This window comes from Dendropsophus ebraccatus, chromosome 7 (genome assembly GCF_027789765.1).
Source record: "Dendropsophus ebraccatus isolate aDenEbr1 chromosome 7, aDenEbr1.pat, whole genome shotgun sequence".
Lineage (NCBI taxonomy): Eukaryota > Metazoa > Chordata > Amphibia > Anura > Hylidae > Dendropsophus > Dendropsophus ebraccatus.
The window spans coordinates 69,215,828-69,235,706 of record NC_091460.1 but is presented as its reverse complement, the minus strand read 5'-3'; the positions used below and the strand labels follow the sequence as shown (position 1 = coordinate 69,235,706).

General features: G+C 41.9%; 1 protein-coding gene across 6 annotated transcripts in view; it reads right to left on the bottom strand.

The window, feature by feature from the left end:
- The window catches only part of SORBS2 (sorbin and SH3 domain containing 2), a 215,782-nt gene that overhangs the window by 108,777 nt on the left and 87,126 nt on the right, over window positions 1–19,879 (bottom strand). For all 6 annotated transcript variants that reach the window (XM_069977711.1, XM_069977715.1, XM_069977713.1 and 3 more), the window contains one exon: window positions 1,889–1,938. In XM_069977711.1, the coding sequence (XP_069833812.1) occupies window positions 1,889–1,898 (10 nt within the window). In that variant the 5' untranslated portion in view covers window positions 1,899–1,938. The remainder of the gene's footprint in view (window positions 1–1,888; window positions 1,939–19,879) is intronic.

The following is a 19,879-nucleotide window of genomic DNA, read 5'->3' as shown; positions in this document are numbered from 1 at the left end:
TCCATGTACAGGGCTGTTCGGGGTGTCATGTTTTGTGCCATGATCTCTAGTTTTTATTATCAAATTGGTGTAACAGAAACATTTTGATCGCGTTTTATACATTTTTTTTCTGATATATATTTTAATAAAATCATTAATCCTGGTGTTTTTTTTTTCCGTTTACGCCGTTCACCATTCAGGAACAATGTTATATTTTAATAGATCGGACAAGTCAGCACGCTGCGGTAATATGTTTATTTTAATTTTTTAAATATTTTTATTTTTATAATGGGCAAGGGGGTATATTAAACTTTTACTAGGAGGTTTAGGGGTTTAGAAGGTGTTTTTATTACTTTTAAAACTTTTTTATTTCACTTTTTTTTTTTACACTTGGTTTCACTGTAAAAAATGCAATCATTAGATTGTATGTACTGATCTATGCTATGCCATACAGACTGCTGACAGGAAGGGGTTACCACAACATAAAAATGTTGTTTCAAAGTGAAGCTCCACCCTAAGAAATCCTTTAAGCTCATAAGGTTGGAGTCAGGCATGGTGTTTTTTTCGGCAAACTGTCACTGCAATTCTCCCCCAAATGTGAAAAATTTTACAAATTGTTGTGATTTTTTTTTTACTTTTTTGCCATTAGGATTTCATAGCTGCCTATAGATTGTAGAAATAACAGTTTAAGGCCATGTTCACACAATGTATATTTTTATTAAACAACGGCCGTTATTGCAGATTTGCAACAATGGCCTTTATTTAATGACAGCTGCTAATCGCTTTAATTACTATGGAATCCTCGTTGGAGTGTATACACAATGTATACATTCTAGATTCCATGCGGCCAAACAAAAAAACTGACAGGTCAATTTTGAGCTGTCGCAATCAATTGAATAGTGGCTGCACGAAATTGACTGTGCAGACAATGTTAAGTACAACTCCCGTCTTATTTTACATTGTCTCCTATTGTTAAATGAAAAGCAGGCACACCTGAATGTGCCCACATTCCAATTCCGAAGAAGTTATGTTTATCCGGCCCGTACTGGGTGAACTTCACAGACAGCAGCCATTCTGTGACACAGCCGTGTCACAGAACCGCTGCTGTCTTACAGAATGTGAACGTGGCCTTAGGGAGCGTGCACACTGAGAAAAATAGGTGGAAATCCAAAGGCCAATTAGTCCACCTAATCGTGTGTTTATCTGAGAGTTTTTGAAGCCAAAGCTAGAAATGGCTTTAAACAGAGGAGAAATCTTTCCTTTATGATCTGTTCTCTGTTTATAGTCTGTTTCTGGCTTTGGCTTAAAACATCTGTCAGATAAATCACTCTGTGTAAATGCACCCTAAACTAGAATAATGTACCAATAGCCATCATTGCACTGACGGGTGGTCCAACAGTGAAATGACAGATGTTATTTTAACCCCAAAATGACCGGCGTAATTTTAATCGGTGAGGAAAAAAACATTGTGTGAACATAGCCTAGAAGTGAAGACCAAAAATTGGAGAAAAGAAAAACCTGATACAAACACCTTAATACATTACCTTCAAAGGGTCAAAACTAATTTATACTTCCTTTTAAAAGGAATCCGGAGGTCAGTGTGACAATGTCATTTTAATACCCCCTTCCATAAAATAGGAAGTATATGCTGAAAGGGTAAGTGCTGGTGGAATGTGAATTTTAGGCTGTCAAGTGTAAAGAAGAGGCTGAGCCAGATTAAAAGGCTGAACTTTGTTTTATCCATTTCCAAAGATTACTGAACTAAGGGTTAAAGCTAAAGAGCCAACTATTGCCTGACTAAGGTTTAGTACTTCAAAATACTATACTTCGGGGTAACCTAAGGTTTTTTCAATATGTAGTATACATGAAAACATGTCTTGAGGGAATAAAGACACTGGAAGAGTCATACCTGTGTTCATCTTGATTTCTCGTGGTTAAAAGAAACAGACTTCAGTTTGCCTACAAATATAAAAATAACAATTTTAATAACTTTAATACATACCATGTATAGCTCTAATATGGCAGTCACTACAAGTTACCAGGCCAGTCACATTACTCTAATACGTTGAACCCAATAGAAATATGCAGTAGTTATCTAAGCTTTCTCTAGTGGCAGCAGCAGGCAGTTGGTATTATTCCAGTGCACCTTGGCTGTCATCTTACATGGTACCAGCACTGTTGTAAGTGCAACCTCTCCAATATATAATATGCAGTCAAAGGTGACAAGTGTCTGGCTCAGACTTTAGGGCTTAAAGGTTTTTTTCCAAGATGTCAACTTATCATCTATCCCCAAATTAGGCTGGGTTCACACAACATTTTTTTCATCCATTTTCACAAAAAACGGATGAAAAAACAGATGGAAAAATGGATGCATTTGTGTGCATACCTTTTGATCCATTTTTCCATAGACTTCCATAGACGTTTTAAAAAAACATCAAAAGGCATCCATTTTTTTTTAACATACACAACACACATTTTTGTGTATGTTAAAAAAAACGGATGCGTTTTGATCTGTTCAATGGAAGTCAATGGAAAAATGAAACAAAACAGATGCACACAAAAATACATCCATTTTCCATCCTTTTTTCATCCGTTTTTAGTAAAAACGGATGAAATAAAAGAATATAAAAAAAAACGTAGTGTGAACCCAGTGATAAATATGTGATTCATTGGGGCCTGATACCCATTGTAAAACACCCAAATTGATATCTATTGAGTGGACCTGGGACACTATAACAGGAAAAAGAGTGCATTGCTCAACATTATAGTATATTATTTAAATAAATAGCTAAGAAGTTAGATATAAAAGACAAAAAAAATAGTGTTCATAAGTGGCTAGTAGGATAAAAGTATATTATATACCATTTACATACATAGCACTATACATCTTATTCTTGCAATCAGTCATATATTAATACAAAGATCGTGAATTTGTGATTTCTGAATTTGTCTCTACATTTCCTTGAATTCACTACAGCAGGCGGTTACATTTAGCGTATGTGTTCCTTTCACTGTGTCATGAATCGACAATTACCGCCACAGATTTAAGTGTTTAACTGTCTCTCTGTGACTTTTATGGCACTGGCATAGTCCTCTGCCAAACCTCTTTACCTGTTACACATTGCAGCATAAAAAGCAAAGACACATTTCCTGCCATCTGCTGCCTATAACTAGTTTTAAATAGAATAAAAAAGATATTTGCAGTAAAAGAAAACACTGAGATAAGTATTCAAGGGAGATGTAGACTCTTCTGGAAATCAGAGACTGGCAGAGATGCAATAAGTGTTAGGGTACAAACCTTGACTTATTTGCTAAGTGTTAGGGGTGTTAGGGTACAAACACTTGACGTATTTGCTGCGTGAATCAGTCTTAAAAATGAGCAAGCAAAACGCAGGTTGGCTTTATACAATTGTTCTGTGTTAAAATACGCAATTGCGTATTTTTGAAGCATGAAGCTACATGCGTTTTTCGCACAGGTTGTTAACTGATGCTTTGCTAACAACAAGCTTCATGCTTCAAAAATACGCAATTGCGTATTTTAACGCAGAACAATTGTATAAAGCCAACCTGCGTTTTGCCTGCTTATTTTTAAGACTGATTCATGCAGCAAATACGTCAAGTGGGTTTGTACCCTAAATGTGCTAATGTGTTGTGGTAGTATACTGCACATCATATAGACTACCTATGCTGGATGGTAAAAATAATAAGTGGCTTATTGAATGGTAAAGCCTGTATTGCCCAATATTAACCCCAGACTCAACATGAACTGGTTCCAGCCGACATTTCCATTTTTATTCCATCTTTTTCCTTTCAGACACATAAAATCTAAGTATACACATATGGCGAGCCCCAGCCATGCCGCATTCTGCTATGGAGTGAAATGCCTGGCATGCAGCTTGAAGCTCATTAATAAGCAGTTCACATATTTTAAGCTGTCTAAAACTAGAGCGAGTCCAATCATTCCTGTTCTGTTCTGATAAAGTTTCTTTGATTTCAACCTCAGCCAAGCAAAAGAGCTACAAATTATTATTGAGGATACCACATTCTTGGAGTGTTTGCAGGCTGCTAATGGAGACAGCGCTGGAGCTATTCTTCCAGACAATGTAACTTAACCAGCAGTGGCATCCGTGAAAAAAAGCTTGTGGAACCCAACACTGCTCCAATTCATCCTAGTCTGTCATGATGATCCCTTACATGTGCCAGCAGGACTTGCAGCTTACTTCCAGTATCCCCTCACCACTAAAGAAGCTGGGATTATCACAGTCTATGGCTTTTGGTAATAAAAGTGTTAAGTGTTAAGCATCTTGTCTATAGAGAACGGATGCCTCTGCCACTTTCTCATTGGTGAATTTATCAGCCGTCAATATACTGGAACTGTGATTTCTGGGCCAGCACTACAGCTGCACTACCATATGGGCTTTGCACTGTATTCACAGTTTGGGCTTCTTTAGTTAATTCTGTGCTGATTAATGTCATAGAACATAACATTTATAAGTAATATATGTCTATAGGTTAGAAGGCTAACACAACATATTACCAGTAGTTACTATCAACTGCAATATGAACTACAATAATAAAATCTTGCACAAGTAGCACCCCTGACCTAAAGAAAAATCATAGACACGTCTATTTTTGTTTTTCATTATTATTATGAACTGGACATTGCAAAGAATTTTACAGTTAGTAGTGTTTTTTATATTGATCTCCATATTTTTCTGCTTCCCCACACACTGGCAATGCTAAAGCATATGAATAATACGCTTTTCAATATACTATATTACAGATTCTTCTATGGTTTCCATTTAAGCCCCTTTTGCAAAATAGGCACTATTGGGCAGGGTTGTATTTGTCCCTTTGTCCCTTTCAGGCTGTTTACAGGCCTGTGATTTCTGGGCCACTGCATCAAGTCAGAGCATCAGCTAAGCCACATTATTATTTCACTCATAGTGACATGGCTCAATAAAAGTTTTTTAATTTTGGAAATATGTAGTTACTAACAATATATATAGTGCCAGTTTTCTGTTACATTGTAGTATACGTCTGTAAGGTTACTGCTACCCTGTAACTTTTTGCACCACTACTTGATTGATTTTAACTATTGAGCTACAGGTGCAGGGCAAAGCAATACATTGTGTGGTATGCAATGCTGTGGACTGCAGCTGTCATCCAATAGTTAAAAATCAATCAAGTATCACTTCCAAATGTTACTGAGTATTGGTGCGTTTACACAGAGAGATTTATCTGTCAGACTTTTTTAACCCAAAGCCAGGAATGGATTTGAAAAGAGGAGAAATCTCAGTCTTTCCTTTATGACCCGTTTATAGCCTGTTCCTAGCTTTGGCTTCAAAGATCTGTCAGATAAATCTCTCTGTGTAAACACACCATAAACCAAACCTAAATCTTAGAAAAGGGACTACAGCCTAAATTGTTGTCACTTTAGGAATTAAAACTGATGATCTATGGCTTTACTTGCTGTTTGTACCTTATTGAAAAAAAAGTCTACAATAAAACAAAAATGTGATTGCAGTACATCTGAAGGTATAAAAAAAGTACAGTGGTGCCTTGAATTATGAGCATAATTCGTACCGGGACCGTGCTTGTAATTCAAATCCACTCTTAAACCAAAGCAAATTTTCCCATAAGAAATCATAGAAATGCAGACAATTGGTTCCACACCCCAAAAATAATGATTTATTATTCTAAATAACATGTAGAACAGATGAAACAAACATTCAGAAACAGCAGAACATGTGATATTATAAGTTACTGTACAGTAATGGAGAGGATGGGAAACACAAGGGCGGACAGAGACTGCAGGGAGCAGGGAGGAATAAGCAGGACAGATGTGGGTACATAAATGCAGTACTCTCTGTCCGGGGAGAGAGGGGTTACAGCTATGAAGAGATTACCTCCACAGTCCTGTCCCCTGGTGCAAGCCCCAGCCTGAAATGGATCTGCTATGATTTGGAAGGTGAGGGAGACTTCCTGGGTCAGAGTACAGGGCTGTAGACCCCGCTATGCAGACCATGCCCCTCCTCCACTCCCCCTCCCACCCAGTACAGGGAGCTCTTACACCAAAGCAATTCTCTTACACCAAGTCACAATTTTGAAAAACTGTGAGCTCTTAAACCAAAATGCTCTTAAACCAAGTTACTCTTAAACCAAAGTACCACTGTATTCCTACTGCTTTAAGGAGTTCCTGACATAAACCTTAGACTGCAAAAAACCTGCAACTGTAGTTATTTTGGATTTGTTTGGGTAGGCCTCCTCAGGTTGAAAGGGGACCTATTTATACAGTTAGCTTTTACTGCATAGGTATACAGACACAGCAAATGCAGTGTAAATCCACGCTAATGCTAATTTGGTAAATGTACACTTCAAACACAACTTGAATCAACCCAAACACAGCATTAGGACCATGTATCACGAGGACAGGCAGCACTACATCCATTGTTATTAGAAGAGTGCCAGTCAGGAGTAGTTTACCTCAGAACCACTTGAACTAACCAATTTATAGTAGACCAGACAGAACACCAAGAGTTGGAGAATGCTTTGCTAATAAGCCTTATTATCCATGTGCAAAACTGACAATCAATACAATCAATTTTTCATACAATGTTTTGGGTTTTATAAGCCTTTCTTCAGGCTACAAGTAAACAGATCTATATATAGGCAGGCCCAGTCATGAAGACCAAATTCTGCCGGTGTGGAACTGCAAAGTAAATTAAATGCAGGAGGCCCATAAAGTGTGCCTAGTGCGAAGTGCCCCAGGTGAGACACTGGAGACCTAAACCTTAGACTTATGGTGCATTTACACAGACAGTTTTATCTGACAGATTTTGGAAGCCAAAGCCAGGAATGGACTTGAGAAGAGAAGAAATCTCAATCTTTCCTTTATGATCTGTTCCCTGTTTATAGTCAGTTCCTGGTTTTGGCTTCAAAAATCTGTCAGATAAATCTCTCCGTGTAAACGCACCATTAGCCTTCACAGAGGATTTCCGCTGCAAAACTCATTAGCTATCTATACTCCTGCATTTTCACAGCTGATTTTATTTGTCTCTGCCTGACTGGCCCGTTCACACTATGGATTCAGCGCGGAGATCCCAAGAAATGTCAATCCTTTGAGCGGAGAGCCAAAGAACTTAAAGGCATAGCAAGAGGGATTCGGCGTGGAGTTCGTGGATGGAGGTTCCCGTAGTGTAGTGTGAACAGGCCATTAAAAGTAGCAATCCGGTAGCTCCCCCACCAGTTGGGGGGGGCACAGCGTGTACACACCTGTTGTCTATTACAAGAACCAATCAGCCTCTACATTGCTCAGTTACATGTAGGGCCTACAGTATACAGTATATAGAAGACAGGAGGCTATGAAAGTTTGGTGTCAGACATAATGTGCAGCAAGTGAATGAAAAAGACATGTCTAGTAAGCTTGTATCTACTATATTTACTGTGTAAGTAAAGTCAAGGTGACTAGCAGCCGGAGGCATGCATGAGACTGCAGCTATTTTTTTAAGTGCTGTGAAAGTATTAATACAACACACTGGGCAGTAAACCAGTATTATCTGCCAGGCTATATTTATAGCCTCTGCAATCTATTCATTAAAATTCCTTCTCTTGAGTTATTTTGATACCTCATTGCTTCTTGGTGAGTGGAGTAGCAGCCCATTCAGAGCAGATCCAGGCTGTGGTACTTTTACATATTTTATGAAACACTAAGGTAACTGAACACGAGCTTTATTATTTATTTAGGAGATGGCTGGATGGTTCTGTTCTTCCTATTATATTCTTGTTGAACATGAAACACTTTAGTTTGAGAAATAATAGTTTAATCCGAAAAGACAAATATATTGAATTCTTCTGATCTCATGTTTTAAAGTGTAGCTGTTATGACATAATAAATAAATAGACAGCAAACATATAGTACATAGAGTCTTAGGGGTGGTCCCCAACATCTTTTTCGGTCCAACCTGCCTTGATTGACAGATTTCTAATATGTACTGTATACCTCACCAGCACCGCAGAGTTCAAACCTGTTCAGTAAACATTTACCAACCTTATGTCATGGTATTGCAGAGAGTATGTGATGCATTCTGATTGGTTATAGAGAAAGGAAGAACCTACAAGTGTACCAAATAGCTCAGCCCTGGTCTAACCTCCTGAAGCATAGTGAATAAGAAATAGCTGTGCACCATGAAGGGGACTCTCAAGGGCCCAATAAAAGCGGTGAGAGCACTAAAACCACCTTGGTTTAATAACAGTTATTGTATAATGTGCATTTATTCACTATACTGTATAAAGGTTTTATCTTTTGGAGAGTTAAAGGGGTTGTACACCAAAAAACTTTTTCTTTCAAATCAACTGCTGCCATAAAGTGCCAGAGATTTGTAATTTACTTCTATTAAAAAATCTCAAGCCTTCCAGTACTTATCAGCTGCTGTATGCCCAACAGGAAGTTGTATTATTTCCAGTCTGGAGAGCAGGAGAGGTTTTCTATGGGGATTTGCTGCTGCTCTGGACAGTTCCTGACATGGACAGAGGAGGCAACAGAGAGCACTGTGTCAGACAGGAAAGAAAACACCACTTCCTACAGGACACACAACAGCTGATAAGTACTGGAAGACTTAAGATTTTTTAATAGAAGTGAATTACAGATCTCTGACACTTTATGACACCAGTTGATTTGAAAGAAAAAAATTGGTGAACAACCCCTTTAATAAGATACTTCTAAATAGAGTTTGACTATTTCTCTTTGTGGTGGGGTCTTAATGTTGTGTATTCCTTTCTTTTGTTTTTATATTTGGTTTGATATGGAAAATAAAGAGTAATTGTGATAAAACCCATGCAGGTTATTAAAATTTGTCTCTTGACACAATCTGGTGATAATTTCTTTGGCCTGGTCGCATGTTTGAATGAGCTCTATGAAGGTTCAGCAAATAAACATGGATTATTCTGATGGAAACAGGCCTTAAAATGGGTACCACAATCTATTTTGGAAGGCTGGTTGAGAACAGAGCAGTTTTTTTTTTTCACGTAAAAAGAACTGTAAATGTGTTTAACATTACTATACATAAAAAAAACTAAAACCATGTACACAGGGACCCTATTCTACATAGTGCAGATGCATGGTGCCAACAAGAGACACCACTGTATGCCACACTGTATGGTGTATGAATAACCATTACTCTCTCAGCCAATCCAAAGAGGCATTTTCTAGGATTATTGTACTGAGGCAATGCAAACATCTGCTGCACTTTCAGTCCTTTTCTCTTATGTCAAAGTTATATAACCTGTTCCAATACTACCTGACAAGGTTATCTGTGTTTACCTTCCCCTTGTTCTTGTAACTAACCATTAGCACTGAGAAACTGTAAACTGTTATGGGCACGTCTCTATCACCTAATGTTATAGTATACCCCATGTGTGGGTTGCTGCATTGTATTTATGTACTGTTTTATATGTTTCATCCAAATGAGCCCACAGCCTTAATTTTCTTAAGGTATGTTGCTTTTCCTGACTTTACTCACATTTTTTAGTTTCTTCAGTTTCAGCTTCTGATGTCACTACAGATAAAGAATGCTTTACAGATATATTTCCTTGTAAGTATTAAAGCGACTCTGTACCCACAATCTGACCCCCCCAAACCGCTTGTACCTGCAGATAGCTGCTTTTAATCCAAGATCTGTCCTGGGGTCCGTTCAGCAGGTGATGTAGTTATTGTCCTAAAAAGCAACTTTTAAACTGGCAGCCTTGTGTCAAACGGCCGTGGCCTAGATTGTGTATGCATTAGGCTGGCACAACCTCACTGTCCTTCCTCCCCGCCCTCCTCATCATTAGGAATGCTCCAGGCAGATTGTCTCCTATTCCCCACCTGTGTCAGCACGGCACATGGGCTGGATCGTTAAGGCACCTGTGCAATGTTCAGACAGGAGAAAATGTTCTAGGGGCATTCCTAATGATGAAGAGGGTGGGGAGGAGGGATGGTGCAAAGTTAGGGCACAGATACTCTAGGCCACGGCCATTTGGCACAGGGCTACAAGTTTAAAAATTGTTTATTTAGGACAATAACTGTATCACCTGCCGAACGGACTGCAGGACAGATCTTGGATTGTAAACAGCTATCTGACGGTACAAGTGGTTTGGGGGGGGGGGGACAGATTGTGGGTACAGGGTCGTTTTAAAAGTACAATTTACTGTTTATTTTTAGCTGTCAATTTCAGAGCCTTAGGAGAAACAGATCATTGATTTCAGGGAGACCAGCCAAAGATAACACTGCTGGCTGCTGGTTAAAGAGCTCAATGCAGTGAAATCCTAGGTGCATTGCTCCCTGGGAAACATGAATATGCAAAAAGAAAAAAGCCAGTGAAGCCTCATTTAAGAGTCTTGAAACACAGGACCAGCCAGATATCCCTCCGGGAAGGACCCAGCCGAGGGGTGGCTCCTGTAGGGAAACCACCAAAACCACCATATTAGGGGCCCGATAAGTCAATGTAATGACAAGGGAAAAACAGTAGTGAAATCCCTGGAAAACATGAATATGCCAAAAAAAGAGCCCACGGAGCTTCAATTAAGAGTTTCGAAACACAGTACTAGCCAGATATCCCTCCGGGAAGGACCCAGCCAGGGGGTCAGAGCCAAGCATAATTCACTGCATTCTTGACTTTCCATTGCTAATAAAGCAGATGAATGCGATTAATAAGTAATAATTATTAAGATGACTTAGGTGTCTTCTTCCTGTTTGGGAGTTACCAGAAGGAAGTCCAAAACCCTTTGTACCTTGTGACCTATAGTCAACATTTAGTAATGGTAAGAAGCCACATTCAAATCAGAAACAAATCAGGATCAGGATGGACAAACCAAGGGGGTTTAAATTTAAAAAAATAAGAGGGCAAACTGGGATAGTAAAATTAAAAAGGCAATCACTGGACACAACGGAGATTACTGTGGCACAAGTAATATGCCAGTGGCAAAGATTTGTGGAGTGAGTATTGTGTATGCTACAAGCATATGTTTGTAACTCAGGGGTTCTATCATGAACTAGAACTAGAGGACCAGGTTTGGCTCCTGAATAACTGACACAGTTTTTCTTTTTTCACCGTCCTATAACCATTTTTACTATTAAATTCAATGGACTTTTCAATTAAAGACAAAAGGCAATTAGTCCACCTAAACTAAAATAATGTACTAACAGCCATCATTGCACTGATGGGCGGCCAAACAGCGAAATGATGGACATCATTTTAAACTCAAATTAACAGACGTCATTTTTTCAAAAGCGGAGAGGAAAAACATTGTGGGAACATAGCCATAGGCTTACAGGAGACCTGTGTTAACCTCTGTTAAAGGGGTATTCCCCCCAAGAGCTAAAAAAATAAAATGCTCCCAAACCTAGCTTGTCTTACTCACCAAGTCCCCCTGACAATTTTGAGCCGTCTCCCGTCTTTCTAGCTGCTTCCGTTCCTGAGTTACAAGTTTTTTAGAAAGCCGAACTATATCCAACATGGCTCCAGCCAGAAAACTACATCTCCCATCATGCAATGCTTACGTCTGATTGGTCCATGATGTAGCAGAGCTGATATCCACAAGATATAACAGAGTTGAGAACGTAGCATAGCAGAGTTGAGAACGTAGCATAGCAGAGTTGAGTGCGTAGCATAGCAGTGTTGAGTGCGTTGCATAGCAGTGTTGTGTGCGTTGCATAGCAGAGTTGTGTGCGTTGCATAGCAGAGTTGTGTGCGTTGCATAGCAGTGTTGTGTGCGTTGCATAGCAGAGTTGTGTGCGTTGCATAGCAGAGTTGTGTGCGTTGCATGGCAGAGTTGTGTGCGTTGCATAGCAGAGTTGTGTGCGTTGCATAGCAGAGTTGTGTGCGTTGCATAGCAGAGTTGAGAGTGTTGCTTAGCAGAGTTGAGTTATTTGAGTGAGGGGGGCCGCAGGTCAGCCGGTGAGCCGTGCGTGGGGGGGTTGGGTGCCGTGGGTTGAGTTGCGAAGTACAATGACCCTATATATCTATATGGAGGAGGGAGGAGAGAGGAGGTGAAGATGGAGGAGAGAGGAGGTGATGGGGGAGATGGAGGTGGGAGGGAGAGAGGAGGTGAAGGTGGGGGGGAGAGATGTGAAGGGGGGAGAGATGTGAAGGGGGGAGAGAGAGATGTGAAGGGGGGGAGAGATGTGAAGGGGGGGAGAGAGATGTGAAGGGGGGGGAGAGAGATGTGAAGGGGGGGAGAGATGTGAAGGGGGGGAGAGAGATGTGAAGGGGGGGAGAGAGATGTGAAGGAGGGGAGATAGATGTGAAGGGGGGGAGAGATGTGAAGGGGGGGAGAGAGATGTGAAGGGGGGGAGAGAGAGATGTGAAGGGGGGGGGGAGAGGAGGTGAAGGCTTGGGGGGGGAGACACCACCACCCCCGTTCCCACCCGCAGCACCTCGCCCCCCCCCCGTCTCACCCGTGGCACAGCTGGCAGCAGCGGTACCAACACCCCCGGACCCCACACAGCGCAGTACAGCACCCTCCGCCGCCGGCTACTTTGCTTGGTTGCCGGGATGCGGGGGGGGGGAGTGCTATGGGGCGCTCACTAATCGTCCGATCCCCCCCCTCCTCCTATACCATGTACATCCCCCCCCCTTCCGATACCGAATACATCACCCCCTCATCAGATCTGCAGCAGGGGGGGGGGGGAGTTCGTGGGCCGAGGTGCTGCAGGTGGGAACGGGGGTGGTCGTGCCGCGGGTGAGACAGGGGGGGGGTCTTGGGCCGAGGTGCTGCGGGTGAGAACGGGGGTGGTCGTGCCGCGGGTGAGAACGGGGGTTGTAGTGCCGGTGAGTCCCGGAGGGGGGGCAGGGGGTGCCGAGGTGAGCTGCAGGGGGGGGGGCACAGGTGTGTTCAGGGGCGAGGGGGCACACAGGTGACCTGGGGGGAGGCAGTCGGGAGACAGCAGCAGCTGTCAGTGTACTCCCTCACTTCAATAGGCAGGGTTAGAAACCAGCCCATTGAAGAGAGGGAGGACACGTGATGCCGTCTCGGAGGGTCGGGGCCAGGAGCAGGGAGCGTGTCGGAGTGGACTGAGAGCTGATGATTCTATGCAAACGGTGGGGGTGAGTGCTTCTAGATAACAGCAAAACTGTGCAGAATCCGTAATAACTTTATATTGGAAAGATGGAAAGCTACGGGTGGGCAATGTATTAATGCAAAAAAATTTGGGGGGGGAATACCCCTTTAACAACTTCAATGTCTAACGTTTTTACATCAACCAAAGACTGTTTTATCACAGACTGGTTTGCTTTACAGGGTATTTGGGTAAATTGTGGTTGAAGAAGGCTAAAGGAAAAACAAACACATTGTTAAAAATATATATATATATTTTACTATTAAGAAATACTGCACATATTAACATAATAAGTCAGAACAAAACTGTGTATAAATACGCCTACTGTCTTTCTGTAATTTACAGTAGGTATCGCAGATAACTATTAAACATACCCCTAAATGGTAGAAATACCTATAAGCGTAGTTGATCTTTCTGGGACTAATGTGGCCTGATGATTCCCACCAAGAAATAGCTGAGAACTATTGGATCGTTCCCCAGCACTGCAAGCTAAAAAAGCATCTAATAAATTAAATTTAGCTTCATGCTGAACCATGATTAACAAAACATGTATTTCAGGCTGCCTGGTTTATTTTCTCACAAATACACAGTGTACCCGGAGTTGTACAGTTTTCTATGCACATGGGACGAAGCAATATTAGAGCTAATCACAGCATGGCCATGAAATAAAGACACACGTGGATATATCTTCCTTAAATATGGATAAAGAAACCACCTTAAAATAGATTCTAGCTGCATTGTCTCTCAGGTCTACAAGCAGCTGGTCTTTAAGTTTACAGAGTATTCACAGTTAGGGGGTGTAGCTAGGGGCATGCTGGCCAAGTGCTGGTTGGTTGTAGGGGTACGTGGTAAATAATTACAGTGCTAGGGCAGAAAACGTTATCTTTGTGAAACGTGAAGGAACTTATATGGGCACTGAGCTGAGTTCAGCCATAATGTCAAGTTAAAGCATCATTTCTGTCAAACCTCTGACCTAATACAGTATATAATACTTGGTGTTGTGACAAGCTTCTTTTCAGGAAGGAAGCCAATCTTTCATAGACCACAAAAACTTGACTTTTTTCCAGGTGCCCCTTAGGCTGGGGTCACACTGTGTTTTTGCAATCCGTTTAACGTATCCATTTTTAATTGGTTACTTTTAACGGACAGAAAAACATAGTCAACACTACTTTTGTGTCCGTTAAAAAAATTCATCCGTTTTGATCTGTTTTTTTTTTTTTTTATAATGGAAGTCAATGGAAAAACAGATCCAAATGGATAGTGCACAATTACATCCATTTTTGCATCCGTTTTTTCCATTAAACGTATAAGTTAAACAGATTGCAAAAGTGCAGTGTGAACCCAGCCTTAAGGCCTTATTCCACTGGCCGACTTGAGGAGCAAACGAGCGCTCTCATCGCTCGTTTGCTCCTCGTTCCCCGCTCACTGCCTCCGCTATTCCACGCATTAGTAGCGAGCGGGTGAGTCCGGGGATGGCCGGGGGGAGCTGCGGGGGTGGCTGCCCGGGTGATCACCCGGAGCGACGGCAGCATATCATTGCTGTATCAGTCGTTTGTTTTTCAACATGTTGCCCTCTATTCCATGGGACGATTATCGGCCGGATACGGCCGATAATCGTTCCATGGAATAGGTCCTTTACTCAGCAGAGGGGAAGGTGTCTGGTGAACCTGAAAACCTCACAAAATGGAATGGGAACAGTAGAGCGAGCATGCATGGATGCATTAAAGTGTCACTGTCGTGAATTTTTTTTTTGCAGAAATCAATAGTCCAGGCGATTTTAAGAAACTTTGTAATTGGGTTTATTATACGAAAAATGCATTTTTATAATGAAAAAGCAGTTTGAAGCTCTCCCCCCTGTCTTCATTGTTCTCCTATGGAGAGACCTAAAGAAAAGACCAAATCAGGACAACAAAAAGTGAATCTACAAATCCCTCACGGGATATCTCTTCTGACCATCACCAGTGACCTGTCTGAGCTCAGATTACAGCTGTCACCCAGCTCCGTGCCTGTAATCCTCTGTTATCTGCTTTCTGCTGCCGGCTAACTCCCTCCTTCCTCCTCCCCCCTCCCCTCTCCCTAGAACAGACAGAGGACGTCTCCTGCAACAAGTCACAATTTTCAGATTTTTCAGAGTGGATGAAAAAGAGGAAGGAGGGGGGGACCTGGGAAAAGGCTTTTTACATGCAGATAATGGCAGATTTGGCTAATAAACCCAATTACAAAGTTTCTTAAAATCGTCTGGACTATTGATTTCTGCAAAAAAAAAAAAAATACGACAGTGACTCTTTAAAGACTTCCAGGTCACTGTATTACGCCACTTTTACAGATTGACAATATGCACATTTAACCCAAGAAGAAGTCCAATTTAAAGTGGATAAAAAGTTAGGAAACACTCTTTTCTGTAGAGAAACCAATATGAGAGGGAAAAAAACCCTTCCTACACCCCTTAAAACCTGGCCCATCTCTCGCCTTAGTTCACATCATCTCTGACAACCGTAGATGCCGTAGGCGAGGAGTAATCAAACTACACCCACCAGTAACTGTTATTGTGAGTATGTGAGTCATGGTAGGACCCCTCCTGTTTAAATTTTGAAGGATGGACTCATAGGATCTTAGGAATAACACTAGTCCTAAAAAGACCATTTGGGGAGTTGTGGATAACTACCTATACCAGCTCTATACCAGTATCAGTATTCCATATAATTCTGGTATATTGTCTGGAAAAAATTTTTTTGTCACACTGAGATTACTAGTTCTGGAAAGAATTGTTGGGTGTTTTATTTAAACTAAACACCTACCTTGCTAATAAAACTCCCTGTCAGTTAACAGAATGCAAGAGAGCATCAGGTGACCCTGGTCTATACACACCCCGGTCATTTGATGCAGACGGCCAATCACTGCTATGACAACATAGCTGTGGCATAGTAGGATGTGCCAGCTCCTTTCCCTCATGTATAATGCAAAGCCACCAAACATGAGGCAAGGAGACTTGTTATTTTACCATGCAGTACTTGTTCGAGTACTTGTTGAGTACCCCGATACTTAAGCGAATAGTGCTCAAAAAAATCATGCTTGCTCATCGCTATTCTTCATGTAAACCCTATTTCATTTAAAAGGGTTATCCAGCGCTACAAAAACATGGCCACTTTCTTTCAGAGACAACACGACTCTTGTCTCCAGTTCAGGTGCGGTTTGCAATTAAGCTCCATTCACCTCAATGGAACTGAGCAGCAAAACTCCGCCCAAGCTGGAGACAAGAGTTGGACTCACATTGAGGTCATCAGAAACTTGACCACAGAATAACCCTTCAGGTATTACAGAGTGCAGATACAGCCGGTCAGGTAGCTGTTTACATGAGCCATCTCGGTAGGGGGGGGGGGAGATCAGAGTGGAGATGAAGTGAACAGCTCACACGCAGTTTCTGTGTCTTCAGCAGAAAGCAGCAGGCTCAGAGCTGGAAAAAGGAGACTGAAAAGATATAGGATCCCATAGGATCAGTACTTTTCCTTCTCCAACAGTGTGACATGTCACAGTGTGTGTGTGGCGGTGTCTTAGTTCTGTACTTCCTGGTTTTACTTTTTGGTTGAGCAGTTGTGCAGAACTACAATTCCCAGAATGCATTGCTGTCCCTCAGCTATTTATGACAGTCCTCCCACCCTGGCAGTTCCCCACCCAAAGCTATTGCAGAACATCTCATTTTACTGCAAACTACTATTGTACAATCTGTAAAGTTGCAGAACCATCTGTATTTTCAGTCTGCTCTTTCTGTGGCATCATTCATCACAAGGCAGCATGCTGTAAAAACACCCCTCTCTCCCTAAATGTCCAAATAAACACACATATATATATATATATATATATCTGTGTATATGACATAGGGAGATGGTGAATCACAAAAAACATACTGATGCCAGTCCTATTAGCAGCAACATTATATTAGTAAGAGATATATCTTGGGGTGACAGTTTTAAATAGAATTCTCTGATACCAGAATATCCCTTTAATTTGTTAAGGGATGTTTCAAAAAGCATAAAACAAAGATTGTATTAGGTTGTATATGTGGTGTGTATTTGTTACTAGAAAATGTACCCAGGCCGGCCTGGGTATAAAGTGTCAGTGTGTTAATTAGATTTGTTCTAAGGTGCCCAGGAGGCCAAGCTAAAGGTATAGTTTCATCTGAGTTAATCAGTGAAATTAGTGTATACCTGTAGTGCATAGTTGGAGGGGTTCTGTATACCCACAATGTATAGTTTTTAGGGGTCTCGCATACCTGTAGTGCATAGTTGGAGGGGTTCTGTATACCCACAATGTATAGTTTTTAGGGGTCTCGCATATCTGTAGTGCATAGTTGGGGGGGCTGTATACCTATAGTGTATAGTTGGGGGGGTCCTGTATACCTGTAATGTGTAGTTGGAGGGGCTGTATACCTGCAGTGTACAGTTGGTGAAGGTCCTGTATAGCTGTACTGTATAGTTCGGGGGTCCTGTATACCTGTAGTATATAGTTGGTGCTGTATACCTGTAATGTATAGTTGGTGGAGGTCTTGTATACCTGTAGTTTATAGTTTGAGGGTCCTGGATACCTGTAGTGTATAATTGGTGGAGGTCTTGTATACCTGTAGTATATAGTTCGGGGGTCCGGTAAACCTGTAGTGCATAGTTTGAAGGTCCTGTATAACTGTAGTATAGAGTTGGTGGAGGTCCTGTATACCTGAAGTGTATAGTTTGGGGTCCTATATACCTGTAGTATATAGTTGGTGGAGTTTCTGTATACCTGTAGTATATAGCTTTGGGGTCCTGTATACCTGTGGTATAGAGTTGGTGAAGGTGCTGTATACCTGTAGTATATAGTTGGTGGAGTTCCTGTATACCTGTAGGGTATAGTTTTGGGGTCCTGTATGCCTGTAGTGTAAAGTTTGTGGTCCTGTATACCTGTAGTATATAGCTGGTGGAGGTCCTGTGCACCTGTAGTGTATAGTTTTGGGGTCCTGTATACCTGTAGTGTCCTGTATACCTGCAGGGTCATATTTACCATTAGGCACCCATGGTCTGGTGCGTAGGGTAGCACCTTGCAGAGGGGCAGTACCCTCCCGTTCAGACTTGCCAGAAAATCTGGTGTCTTTTCGAGGGGGGTATGGCGGTATTGGTCAGGTCTGGTATAGCGGTGTTATCCAGTCACAGTATGGCGGTATTGGTCGGGTCTGGTATGGCAGTGTTATTTAGTCACAGTGTGTCGGTATTGGTCATGTCTGGTATGGCGGTGTTATCCAGTCACAGTATGGCGGTATTGGTCAGGTCTGGTGTGGCAGTGTTCTCCAGTCACAATGTGGCGGTATTGGTCAGGTGTGGTATGGCAGTGTTATCCAGTCACAGTATGGCAGTATTGGTCAGGTCTGGTATGGCAGAGTTATCCAGTCATAGTATGGCGGTATTGGTCAGGTCTGGTAAGGCAGTGTTATCCAGTCACAGTATGGCGGTATTGGTCAGGTGTGGTATGACAGTGTTATCCAGTTACAGTATGGCGGTATTGGTCAGGTCTGGTATAGCAGTTTTTTCCAGTCATAGTATGGTGGTATTGGTCAGGTCTGGTATAGCAGTTTTTTCCAGTCATAGTATGGTGGTATTGGTCAGGTGTGTTATGACAGTGTTACCCAGTCACAGTATGGTAGTATTGGTCAGGTCTAGTGTGGCGGTGTTATCCAGTCATGGTATGGTGGTATTGGTCAGGTGTGGTATGACAGTGTTATCCAGCACAGTATGGCGGTATTGGTCAGGTCTGGTATGGCAGTGTTATCCAGTCACAGTATGGCGGTATTGGTCAGGTCTGGTATGGCAGTGTTATCCAGTCACAGTATGGTGGTATTGGTCAGGTCTGGTATGACAGTGTTATCCAGTCACAGTGTGGCAGTATTGGTCAGGTCTGGTATGACAGTTTTATCCAGCGCAGTATGGCGGTATTGGTCAGGTCTGGTATGACAGTTTTATCCAGCGCAGTATGGCGGTATTGGTCAGGTCTGGTGTGGCGGTGTTACCCAGTCACAGTTTGCCGGTATTGGTCAGGTCTGGTATGGCAGTGTTATCCAGTCACAGTTTGGTATACCTGTTGTGCCCTGTATATACATGTACCGTATAGATGGAGTAGGGGGCCCTGTATATACATGTACTGTATAGATAGAGTAGGGGGTCCTGTATACATGTACTGTATAGATGGAGTAGGGGGTCCTGTATACATGTACTGTATAGATGCAGTTGTGGGCCCTGTATATACATGTACTGTATAGATGGAGTAGGGGGTCCTGTATATACATGTACTGTATAGATGGAGTACGGGGTCCTGTATATACATGTACTGTATAGATGGAGTAGTGGGCCCTGTATATACATGTACTGTATAGATGGAGTAGGGGGCCCTGTATATACATGTACTGTATAGATGGAGTAGTGGGCCCTGTATATACATGTACTGTATAGATGGAGTAGGGGGTCCTGTATATACATGTACTGTATAGATGGAGTAGGGGGTCCTGTATATACATGTACTGTATAGATGGAGTAGGGGGCCCTGTATATACATGTACTGTATAGATGGAGTAGGGGGCCCTGTATATACATGTACTGTATAGATGCAGTAGGGGGTCCTGTATATACATGTCCTGTATAGATGGAGTAGGGGGTCCTGTATATACATGTACTGTATAGATGGAGTAGGGGGTCTACCAGTTATTACTGTGGATGTTGTGAGGCAGCTTCCCTAGCAACCATTGCTCCCTGTGAAAATGAGAGCAGTAATCCTATTGGTTGCTAA